At 40.8% G+C, this 13,466-nt stretch overlaps 1 protein-coding gene across 1 annotated transcript; it reads left to right on the forward strand.

Annotated features, from left to right (window-relative positions):
* The first annotated feature begins 4,276 nt into the window (after positions 1-4,276).
* Positions 4,277-5,717, forward strand: LOC127331583 (uncharacterized). Its single transcript, XM_051357754.2, has 2 exons — positions 4,277-4,940; positions 5,046-5,717. The coding sequence occupies exons 1-2, from the start codon at positions 4,496-4,498 to the stop codon at positions 5,426-5,428; spliced, it is 828 nt and encodes a 275-aa protein (XP_051213714.1). The 5' UTR covers positions 4,277-4,495; the 3' UTR covers positions 5,429-5,717.
* The last annotated feature ends 7,749 nt before the right edge of the window (positions 5,718-13,466 follow it).

Genomic DNA, 13,466 nt, shown 5'->3' on the forward strand with positions numbered 1-13,466 from the left:
CTTGGGGTTGCCCAACGAACGTGTGAAATACACGCCATCACTCCTCCCCCTTAGGGTTTGGCCGGCCATGCAAGGTCCGGGACTCCACTTTCCATGGTGATTTCTTCCGGACTTTTCTAGAACCTTCTAGAACCTTCCATAAATGCACCGGATCATTTCCAAACTTGGAAAGTGACTTCCTATATATGAATCTTATTCTCCGGACCATTCCGGAACTCCTCATGATGTCCTGGATCCAATCCGAGACTCCGAACAAAACTTCGAACTCCATTCCATATACCATATCTACTTAAACGACATCAAACCTTAAGTGTGTCACCCTACGGTTCGCAAACTATGCAGACATGGTTGAGACTTCTCTCCGACCAATAACCAATAGCGGGATCTGGAGATCCATAATGGCTCCCACATAATCAACGATGACTTAGTGATCGATTGAACCATTCACATACGATACCGATTCCCTTTGTCACGCGATATTTTACTTGTCCGAGGTTTGATCATCGGTATCTCTATACCTCGTTCAACCTCGTCTCCGACAAGTACTCTTTACTCGTACCGTGGTATGTCATCTCTTATGAACCATTCATATGCTTGCAAGCCAATTAGATGACATTCCACCGAGAGGGCCCAGAGTATATCTATCCGTCATCGAGATGGACAAATCCCACTGTTGATCCATATGCCTCAACTCATACTTTCCGGATACCTAATCCCACCTTTATAACCACCCATTTACGCAGTGGCGTTTGATGTAATCAAAGTACCCTTCCGGTATAAATGATTTATATGATCTCATGGTCGAAAGGACTAGGTAACTATGTATCAAAAGCTTATAGCAAATGAACTTAATGACATGATCTTATGCTACGCTTGATTGGGTGTGTGTCCATTATATCATTCACTCAATGACATAACCTTGTTATTAATAACATCCAATGTTTATGATCATGAAACTATGATCATCTATTAATCAACAAGCTAGTTATACAAGAAGCTTACTAGGGACTCCTTGTTGTTTACATAACACACATGTATCAAAGTTTCGGTTAATACAATTATAGCATGATATATAAACATTATCATAAACACAAAGATATATTATAATAATCATTTTATTATTGCCTCTTGGGCATATCTCCAACACCATCGTCACTATCATCGAGCTGGACTTCATTGGGATCATCATCATCATCTCCATCACCAGCACCATCATCACCACAATCTCCACTTTGTCCCGCTGTAACATTTTTGGGTATGATGTTGTCTTGTTCATAGGGGAAACTTTCCCGGTGTTAATTACTCCTTGCAGTTGATGCTATTGAGTGAAACCGTTGGATTAAGTTTTATGTCTAGATTGTTATTCATCATTATATCACCTCTGATTATGATCCATATGATGTCTTGTGAGTAGTTTGTTTAGTTCTTCAGGACATGTGAGAAGTCATGATGTTAGTAGTGGAACTATGTTGAGTAATATTTAATGGTTTGATATTTAAGTTGTGGTGTTATTTTTCTAATGGTGTCATGTGAACGTCGACTACATGATACTTCACCTTTATGAGCATAGGGGAATGCATCTTGTATTTGGCTACTAACTGTGGGGTTGCGGGAGTGACAAAAACCTAAACCCCCGTTAGGAAACCAGTGCATGAGGGAGTGTAGGATCTCAAAGTTTAAGGTTGTGGTTAGATTTATCTTAATTATTTTCTTGTTTGTTGCGGATGCTTGCAAGGGGTATAATCACAAGTATGCATTAGTCCAAGTAGGGGTAGTGCATTAGCATAGGTTCACCCGCACAACACCTACCAAACCGATAAAGATTATTTAGCTGCGTGAAGCGGAAGCACTTGACAGACCCGTGTGTCCTCAGGAACGTTTAGTCATCATAAGTAAAATAATCAGCTTGTCCTTTGCTCTAGAAAGGATTGGGCCACTCGCTGCAATTATTATTACTGTCTTTTATTTATTTGCAATATCAAATACCCCGGAAAACATGTTTGCTAGTGTTTACAGTGAATCCTTAATCAAAACTGCTTGTCAACACCTTCTGCTCCTCGTTAGATTCGACACTCTTATTTATCAAAAGTACTACGATACACCCCCTATACTTGTGGGTCATCAAGTACCTACCAGTTGGAGGCTAGCCATGTTGGAAAATGTTATAATCATGGCATACAATAAATAAAAATATCAAACCAACACAGGGGACACAAGAATTTTAACGTGGAACAACCCCTCCAAAGAGAAGGGTAAAAAACCACGTACATATGCTAGCTAGCAAAATTTCACTATTGTGGAAGAGTTTACAAAATTCTAGAGATTTCACATATTCAACTTATCCCCTGCGACGGCTTACAAAGTGGCATATATAACAATGGTGACCTAGGTCGGTGACAATCTGGGCGATAGGCCTCGCTCCGCTCATCAGGCATTAGCCTTTATATAAATTTGGATCACAATACAACAAACTCCATGTTGAGAAAAATTATTTCTTGTAGCATGAATAGTAGAATTATCGTGAGTACTAATGAGCAACAATGTCTCACACATAATGGTATTTGACATCAATGTGCTTTTTTCCCTCGTGAAATATTTGATCCTCGGTAAAGTATATATAACATCTTGACTATCACAAAATAGATTAATGCAAGAATTATCTCCATAAAACACAGGAAACAAATGTTTCAACCAAACAAATTATTTACATGTTTCAGCAATAGACATGTATTCTCCGGAAAGTACCATGTGCACATGAGCACATGTGCTCCTTGGACTTTTGAATTTTTGAAAATGTTCTAAACCTCGCTCTTTTATGTTTTTAAAAATTATGGCATTAAATATGTAGATAGATTTAGACACGAGGAGTGTAGTTAAAAAAGTCCCATTAAAAAATACTTTGTATTTTGGAAAATACAAAAAAGACAAATTTCTGACTATAAATAGTAGTACAATAGTACGTATATTTTGTCAGTTTACTGCCAGAAATTTATCTTTTTTGCATCTCCCAAAATATAACGTATTTTTTGACGAGACTTTTTTGATTCCAATCCTCGTGTACACATCTATCTACATATTTAAGGTCATAATTCTTGAAAGCAGAGAAATATGAGAATCTGAAATTTTCAAAAATCCAAAAATGAAGGGAGCACTGACTCCCATGTGCACAAAATCCTTGTCCTGTATTCTCCTTCAATAATAGATTGAGCAAAAACTAATTGCCGTGTTGCCTTTCAACTCATATCACATTCACTAATATATACTACTCCCTCCGTCCACAAAAGTATGTCGAACATTTGTCTAAATTCAAATGTATATATACACTAATATATTCAGATACATCTAAATTTAGATAAACTTATAAACATAGGTAGGAAATTATATAAATTAGGAATATACAAATGACATCGTCCCATTTTTGTTGTAGCTCTTTCTCGTATCATACATATGTTTACACAAATTTTATAGACAAATTTTAAATATAAATTGTACTGTAGTTAAATTATAAGTTGATTTTGCCGTATATTTTAGGACAGATGAAGTTGGTGAGAAGTGGTTTATCAGGATGCACGCTCTAACCAGACATGAGCATGAGCGCGCCGAACACGATCCAGATCCTGGACGCGTGCGTGTCGGCGGTGCCTAACAATTCGGCCTTCTCTCATTGACACGCACGTGTGGGCCATCCATTAGGTTAGATCCCTTGCAGCCTTGACCGCCACTAATCTACAATAGCGCAAAAACACCTATACTTTTTGTACACTATACACATGTCGCTCACCATGCTTGATTACGAATGCAAATCTTAACCAGGGAACGGGTTATCTACCAAGTCTAATGCTAAACAAATCTATCTTGTGCTTACATAGATGGATGGATGGATAGATAGGTGGTCGTTTTCAGTTTCCGGCCTCCATCAAAGTTGGACCACTGTCGTCCGTCCATCCCCAACTGGATCGACCAGTTCCATCCAACCTACCTATTGCTACCACCTCATCATTCTGCCTCTCTTGCCTGTTAATTATTTTCATTGTCATCTCAAGATCATTGCAGCAGCAACAACAACAAAATACTTAAGAGATCGATCAGATAACAAACCAATTAATTAGGCTAAGCTAACAATTGGACCATGCAACCCTCGTCACAAGCTTTTCTCAAACTTAACACAGAATCACATGTGTTGTTAGTTAGGTGCCGGATCCATGCCTGACTGTCAGCCACGGGGGTCCACTCGAGTCCATGGTCCAATTCATAAAAGCAAGAGTACAACAACAAGCTGCCCAAACAGTAGTGTAGCTAGCTAGCCTTTCCTCGTCATCTCCAGGATCTCATCTCTGAATTAAAAGATTGAAAAAAAAGTGAAGCTTCATCCAATGAATCCAGCTCCTATCTCTTACTTTCTCTTGCATATATCCAAGCTTTCTTTACTTGCACTACTCATCTGCATGCCAGCAACGCCTCGTATCGACTACCGTACGTAGCAGCGAGCGCCGCAATGAGTAACGCGTTCGACCATGGCCATGGTGGCCACGGCGGCGGAGGAAGAGCAGAGCAAGGCCAACAAGGCGCTGATAGCACGCTACTGTGCTACTTCCATCCAAGGGAGCTCCTGGTGGGCGTGTGCGCCCACTGCCTCCGAGAGCGCCTCCTCCTCCTGCTCGCCTCCAAGCAGGAGGGTGGTGGCCGCGCGCGAGTGCCGGCCGACGGCGCGAGCTACCTGTCGGCACGTCCCTACTCCAGGGCGGTCCGCCGCGTGAGGACCGGCAGCATCGTCTCCGTCTTCGCGTTCGGCTCCTCCTTGATCCACCGTCTCGACTCCTCCCGCCACCACACCCACGATGTCTTACAAGGCGACGGCGGCGGCGGCGGCGGCGGCGACAAGATTAACCCGGACGCCGACGCCGACGCTGACGACGCCGCCTCCGTTGCGAGCCTCGACGGTACGTACGCAAGCAAGTGTCGCTCGTGCTCGTACGGACACAGTAATTGATTCTCAGATTCGTTCCGTGTTCTGCTTTGTTTTGCTCATCGGTACATCGGGACAGATTCTTTCATATCGATCAAGTTCGAGGACAACGGCAAGGCGACGTGGATGGACACCCAGAACCAGAAGGCTCCGGCTGGTGGTGAAGCCGACGCCAAGAGCGCGGACAATGCGCCGGCGGCGTCCTCGGCGACGACGGCGGTGGTGGAGCACGCAAGGCGGGGCGGCGTGGGCGTGACGAGGTGGCGGAAGCAGGTGGTTGGGCGTCTGCTGCAGCTGACACGGTGGAAGAGGGCGTCGACCGGCGGCAAGCAGGCGTCGTCCTCGGCTGCGGCAGCGTACCACGTGGCGGACCAGCAGCGGTCAAAAGGGCGGGGCAGCCGGAGCTGGATCCGGAGCCTCACGCGGCGGCGCGCCGCCCACGGCGAGAAGGCGTGGTCGTGAGCCTCCCCTCCGATCAGACCTAGCTTGATCCATCCACCTACCTACACAAGGCACGTGCCCCTGTTTGTGCATACGTCCCCAGAGGCCAGATCCATGCATCATCCACACAGCAATCATACATTACTCCTATAGAGCAAAAAGAAAAGTGAAAGAATGCAGCGTCCTGAAGATCTTGTTTCTTATGGTGTCCGTTCCCAAGATCTCGCTCGTGAGTTTTTTTGACAAAATAACAAAACTTGATTTGTATATGTCAGTTTTTTTTTTCAGCAAGAACTGCTATCTAGTGTTACTCTGAAGTCTGAACTGCCTTACTGTGAGTCTGTGAACTGAATTAATCACACCCGCTCCATCTAATTTAGATAACGACTATATTTTATCAGTGGGTGTACGCGTATCTCATCTAATATGGAACGCAAACTCGTTCAGGAATGTTTTTTGACATTGAAGTTAATTATTCGAAGAGACAGTGGCAACTGACGACTAATCTTTATTTGGACAATGATGGATTGACAGACAGATAGAAGTAGATAGGTCGATATGTGCACGCTCTACATGTCGTCTGGTAATCTAATTAAAGTCGGAAAACTTCAAACGAAGTTTGAGTTACACGTAGTCCTTTATTTTCAAACACTCATAATTCAAATTCAAAATTTTACAAAAAATCTGAATCAAAATTCTAGAGATAGCCAACAATGTATACTACAATGATGCAAAATCTCAATACAAATTACTTTATATTCTAGGCCACACAAAAATGACAAATTCTGATAAATTTTATAGTGAATATGACACATTTCAAGCCTACTAACTTTGTCAGATTTTGTCAATTTCGTGTAGCCTATAATACAAATTAGTTTGCATTGAGATTTTGCACCATTTGTAGCACACATCATTGGCTACCTATAGGATTTTGTTTTAGTTTTTTTTTAAACTTTGACGAGTTTTGAGTCTTTGAAAATAAAGAGTTACATGTAGCTTGGCCTCCAAAACGACACACTCAATTAAAGTCTCACATGCCACTAACCTGCTTTTTCCCACATCCGCCTTTTCTTCTTCTCTTTTATCGCAGAACTTAAACAAAGTATATATATATAATATATATATAATATATATATATATATAATATATATATATATATATATATATATATATATATCCTTCCAAGGATGAAAGGGTTGAAAAAAGGGAGACTAATTAAGAAACATAATTTTGACTATCTTCTGACAATAAGCAAGCTGAATGAATTCATGAAAAGATGCAACCTTAAGCAAAACACACATTCGAAAAGTACCTTTCAGTTTGAATTAAAAGAAAGAACGAACCATCTATCTACCGTTGACCCCAAAAAAGTGCTCATTTGTGCATATGCCTGTTTTTTGAAAAAGGGGAATGCACCGGCCTGTGCATCGAAATGGTGCACATAACCTATTTTATTTGTGTAGAAACAGAGGAGGGTGAAGGTAGCTAACATGTGTGAGCAGTAGTCACTTGCTCCTTAGGGTTTATTTAAGGGAGAATCCTCAAATATATACATACACCTTCAGCTAGGCATGGACTAAATGGACCACACCAGATAAAAGCCTAGTAACCATTCAACGCCCCCCAACCCCCTCAAAATGGGTGATAGATATATGTCATTCTCATCTTCTCACAAGCCAAATTGCACTCCTTAGTTTCGGCCCATAGTTAGACAGTTTGCCATTTGATATCCTGAACTGACATAACATGTTTTAATAATTCGTGCATCCAATTTCTCTTTGGTGAAGAATCGGTCTATCTTCAAATATTTAGTTCGATAATGTTGCACATGATTGTTGGCAATGTTGATTGCTAACTTATTGTCACACCTCACATTTAGATAGACCCATCTCAACACCTTCAGTTCATTGAGGAGATTGCTCACCACAACAGTTCACTTCTTGAGATATTGCTTTGTATTCAGCTTTAGGAGTTGATTTGGACACTATGTGTTGCTTCTTACTTCTCCATGACACCAAGTTCTCTCCAACAAAGGCACAATAGCCAGAAGTTGGTCTTCTATCATCTAGCCAACTCGTTTGTGTCCATCGCTCCTAAACCATAGCCCTTTTCTTGGACTACGCTTTAAATACCTCATGATACGGTAGACAATAACTAGATGTGTAGTCCTTGGCTCATTCATATATCTGCTCACAACACTCACTGCATAAGAAATGTCAAGCCTTGTATGAAAAAATATAAAAGTCCCCTAGCCAGCTTTTGATATCTCTCCTTATCAACTGGCTCACCACACATGGGAGTCAATTTATGGTTTTGATCGATGGGAGTTGGAGTTGACCAACATCCAAGCATGAACCTATTGCTTAGAAGATTCAAGGTATATTTTCTTTGGGACAGTGCATTCCCTTTGGAGACCTAGGAATTTCTATGCCAAAAAAATACTTGAGTTTTCCAAGATCTTTGACTTCAAATGCTTTACTCAAGCACCCTTTCAGTTTCACTAATTATGCTTCATCATCATCTGTAACTACGATATCATCAAAATACACCTCTGGTATAATGATTTCTAGTTGTAGTGTCTATTAAATATAGTGTGACCTCCATTACATTACATTGCATGCTCGAACCATGTCAAACCATGTTCTGTGAGATTTTTTTAATCCATAAAGAAAATTTTTCATTCTACATACACTACAAAAAAAGGACCCCTGCCCCGATAAATTGATTGGACGGCACAAGACACAGTCTTCTACAAAAATATTTGGATCGGCGGATGGGCATCCCGGCGTCCATCAAGGCCAGCACACGGAATTTTCCGTCCTAGATGCCATGATGGCGGATAATTCGCCGGGGCCATAGGAAGGCAAGATCGACACCACGTAATGTTGGGTAGATTAATGGAGGCATATATAGTAGAGCATCGTGGATCGTGTGCGACTTGTTGACTGAACAACCTATGTGTCGTTGATATATATGCATTAAATACGGCAAAATAATGTGCAGACACTTACGTGTGCACGTCACTAAATTATCTGACATCTGTTAATGGACCGAGGCGTTCCAATTTTAGCACCACACACGAGAACATGAAACAACCGAGCGAAAAAAAAGACACCAGGTCTGTAGTTTGCCCAATATAATTATCCCTAGCGGATTTTCTTCCGTGCTAGCTAGCGTGAGCACGGCCACTATGGGTAGTGACAAGGTATCGACTTATCAATGCCTACAGATTGTAGACTAGTGTTTTCGTAAAGAGTAGAGGGCAAGTAGATCTCGAAGGTTCAGCCGAAAAAGTACTCGACTACTAGAAAATTAGGGTTGTGTTGACAATCAAATCGATGATTCTTCGTCCCTCGACTCCCCCTTATATAGGAGGCGGAGCCGAGGGTTTCGTATTACGCACGGTTACATATTCCGGGAGACTCTTTGAGTTCAACCCGTAGATTTACAAGTCATTATTCCTATTACAACTCTATATTTCCAAACTATCTCCTAGCTGGGCTTCCGGGCTTCATAAAACTTCGGGTCGTGGGCCTTCAGCGAACCCCGGGTACTATCTTCGGCAGGCCCATTGGGGATGCTGATACGCGTAAAGCACACGTCCGTTGGGAACCCCAAGAGGAAGGTGTGATGCGTACAGCAGCAAGTTTTCCCTCAGTAAGAAACCAAGGTTATCGAACCAGTAGGAGTCAAGGAGCACGTGAAGGTTGTTGGTGGCGGAGTGTAGTGCGACGCAACACCAGGGATTCGGGCGCCAACGTGGAATCTGCACAACACAATCAAAGTACTTTGCCCCAACGTAACAGTGAGGTTGTCAATCTCACCGGCTTGCTGTAAACAAAGGATTAGATGTATAGTGTGGAAGATGATGTTTGTATACGAAGAACAGTAAAGAACAATGTTTGCAGTAGATTGTATTCGATGTAAAAGAATGGACCGGGGTCCACAGTTCACTAGTGGTGTCTCTCCAATAAGAAATAGCATGTTGGGTGAACAAATTACAGTTGGGCAATTGACAAATAAAGAGGGCATAACAATGCACATACATATCATGATGAGTAGTGTGAAATTCAATTGGGCATTACGACAAAGTACATAGACCGCTATCCAGCATGCATCTATGCCTAAAAAGTCCACCTTCAGGTTAGCATCCGCACCCCTTCCAGTATTAAGTTGCAAACAACAGACAATTGCATTAAGTATGGTGCGTAATGTAATCAACACAAATATCCTTAAACAAAGCATTGATGTTTTATCCCTAGTGGCAACAGCACATCCACAACCTTAGAACTTTCTGTCACTGTCCCAGATTAAATGGAGGCATGAACCCACTATCGAGCATAAATACTCCCTCTTGGAGTTACAAGTATCAACTTGGCCAGAGCCTCTACTAGCAACGGAGAGCATGCAAGATCATAAACAACACATATATGATAGATTGATAATCAACATAACATAGTATTCCATATTCATCGGACCCCAACAAACACAACATGTATCATTACAAATAGATGATCTTGATCATGATAGGCAGCTCACAAGATCGAACAATGATAGCACATGAGGAGAAGACAACCATCTAGCTACTGCTATGGACCCATAGTCCAGGGGTGAACTACTCACACATCAATCTGGAGGCGATCATGGTGATGAAGAGTCCTCCGGGAGATGATTCCCCTCTCCGGCAGGGTGCCGGAGGCGATCTCCTGAATCCCCCAAGATGGGATTGGCGGCGGCGGCGTCTCTGGAAGGTTTTCCGTATCGTGGCTCTCGGTACTGGGGTTTTCGCGACGAAGGCTTTAAGTAGGCGGAAGGGTAGGGTTGGAGGCGGCGCGAGGGCCCCACACGCTAGGGCGGCCCTAGTGTGGCGGCGCCTCGTCGCCCCACTTCGTATCCTCTTCGGTCTTCTCGAAGCTTCGTGGAAAAATAAGACCCTGGGCATTGATTTCGTCCAATTCCGAGAATATTTTCTTTGTAGGATTTCTGAAACCAAAAACAGCAGAAAACAGCAACTGGCTCTTCGGCATCTTGTCAATAGGTTAGTGCCGGAAAATGCATAAATATGACATAAAGTGTGTATAAAACATGTGAGTATCATCATAAAAGTAGCATGGAACATAAGAAATTATAGATACGTTTGAGACGTATCAAGCATCCCCAAGCTTAGTTCCTACTCGCCCTCGAGTAGGTAAACGATAACAAAGATAATTTCTGAAGTGACATGCTATCATAATCTTAATCAATACTATTGTAAAGCATATGTAATGAATGAAGTGATTCGAAGCAATGGTAAAGACAATGATTTAAACAACTGAATCATATGGCAAAGACTTTTCATGAATAGTACTTTCAAGACAAGCATCAATAAGACTTGCATAGGAGTTAACTCATAAAGCAATAGATTCTTAGTAGAAAGTTTTGAAGTAACACAAAGGAAGATATAAGTTTCAGCGGTTGCTTTCAACTTCAACATGTTTATCTCATGGATAATTGTCAACACAAAGTAATATGATGAATGCAAATAAGCAAGCATGTAAGAATCAATGCACAGTTAACACAAGTGTTTGCTTCTAAGATAGAAAGAAGTAGGTAAACTGTCAACATAAAGGTAGAAGAATGGCACTTCGAAGAGGGAAGAATGGATTGCTATATTTGTGCTAGAGCTTTTATTTTGAAAACATAGAAACAATTTTGTCAACGGTAGTAATAAAGCATATGTGTTATGTATAAGATATCCTATAAGTTGCAAGCCTCATGCATAGATTACCAATAGTGTCCGCACCTTGTCCTAATTAGCTTGGATTTACATGGATTATCATTGCATAACATATGTTTTAACCAAGTGTCACAAAGGGGTACCTCTATGCCGCCTGTACAAAGGTCTGAAAGCTCGCATTGAATTTCTCGCTTTTGATTATTCTCAACTTAGACATCCATACCGGGACAACATAGACAACAGATAATGGACTCCTCTTTAATGCATAAGCATTCAACAACAGATAATATTCTCATAAGAGATTGAGGATTGTTGTCCAAACTGAAACTTCCACCATGGATCATGGCTTTAGTTAGCGGCCCAATGTTCTTCTCTAACAATATGCATACTCAAACCATTTGATCATGATAAATCACCCTTACTTCAGACAAGACGAACATGCATAGCAACTCACATGATATTCAACAAAGGTGAAATAGTTGATGGCGTCCCCAGGAACATGGTTACCGCTCAACAAGCAACTTATTAAGAAATAAGATACATAAGTACATATTCAATACCACAATAGTTTTATAAGCTATTTTTACCATGAGCTATATATTGCAAAGACAAAGGAATGAAATTTTAAAGGTAGCACTCAAGCAATTTACTTTGGAATGGCAGATAAATACCACATAGTAGGTAGGTATGGTGGACACAAATGGCATAGGTTTTGGCTCAAGTATTTGGATGCACGAGAAGTAATCCCTCTCAATACAAGGCTTAGGCTAGCAAGGTTGTTTGAAGCAAACACAAGTATGAAACGGTACAGCAAAACTTACATAAGAACATATTGCAAGCATTATAAGACTCTACACTGTCTTCCTCGTTGTTCAAACCCTCACCAGAAAATATCTAGACTTTAGAGAGACCAATCATGCAAACCAAATTTCAACAAGCTCTACAGTATTTATTCATTAATAGGTGCAAAGTACATGATGCAAGAGCTTAAACATGATCTATTTGAGCACAACAATTGCCAAGTATCAAATTATTCAAGACATTATACCAATTATCACATGTAGCATTTTCTATTTCCAACCATGTAAGAATTAACGAAGCAGTTTCAACCTTCGCCATGAACATTAAGAATAAAGCTAAGAACATATGTGTTCATATGCAACAGTAGAGCGTGTCTCTCTCCCACACAAAGAATGCTAGGATCCAATTTTATTCAAACAAAACAAAAATAAGAACATAAAGACGTTCCAAGTAAAGCACATAAGATGTGACGGAATAAAAATATAGTTTCACTAGAGGTGACCTGATAAGTTGTCGATGAAGAAGGGGATGCCTTGGGCATCCCCAAGCTTAGATGCTTGAGTCTTCTTGAAATATGCAGGGATGAACCACGGGGGCATCCCCAAGCTTAGAGTTTTCACTCTCCTTGATCATATTGTATCATCCTCCTCTCTTGATCCTTGAAAACTTTCTCCACACCAAACTCAATACAAACTCATTAGAGGGTTAGTGCATAATCAAAAATTCACATATTAAGAGGTGACATAATCATTCTTAACACTTCTGGACATTGCACAAAGCTACTGAAAGTTAATGGAACAAAGAAATCCATCAAACATAGCAAAACAGGCAATGCGAAATAAAAGGCAGAATCTGTCAAAACAGAACAGTCCGTAAAGACGAATTTTTCTGGGCCACTTAACTTGCTCATATGAAAATGCTCAAATTGAATGAAAGTTGCGTACATATCTGAGGATCACGCACGTAAATTGGAAGATTTTTCTGAGTTACCTACAGAGAATACTACTCAAATTCGTGACAGAAAGAAATCTGTTTCCGCGCAGTAATCCAAATCTAGTATTATCTTTACTATCAAAGACTTTACTTGGCACAACAATGCAATAAAATAAAGATAAGGAGAGGTTGATACAGTGGTAACAACTTCCAAGACTCAAATATAAAACAAAAGTGCAGAAGTAAAATAATGGGTTGTGTCCCATAAGCGCTTTTCTTTAACGCCTTTCAGCTAGGCGCAGAAAGTGTGTAAACAAGTATTATCAAGAGACGAAGCATCAACAGAGGGGTTTGGAGTTTTCTCAACTATGCATTGTATCTTATCTATGTAAGTTTCAGAGGCTCCTTTTTCATTACTCTTAGGCTTGCTATTCTCATCAAACAAATTATCAGGAACAATCCAATCAAAATTCTTTTCTAGTGCCTCGCACATTTCTAAGAGCTTGCAAGGTATTGAATTTTTAATTTCCCCCTCACAATTAACTTTATTAGTATATTTTGATCTATCCTTTTCCATCTTTTCAAGGGTGTTTGCAAAATTGGTATAAA

The sequence above is a fragment of the Lolium perenne genome, chromosome 4 (assembly GCF_019359855.2).
Source record: "Lolium perenne isolate Kyuss_39 chromosome 4, Kyuss_2.0, whole genome shotgun sequence".
NCBI classification, from domain to species: Eukaryota; Viridiplantae; Streptophyta; class Magnoliopsida; order Poales; family Poaceae; genus Lolium; species Lolium perenne.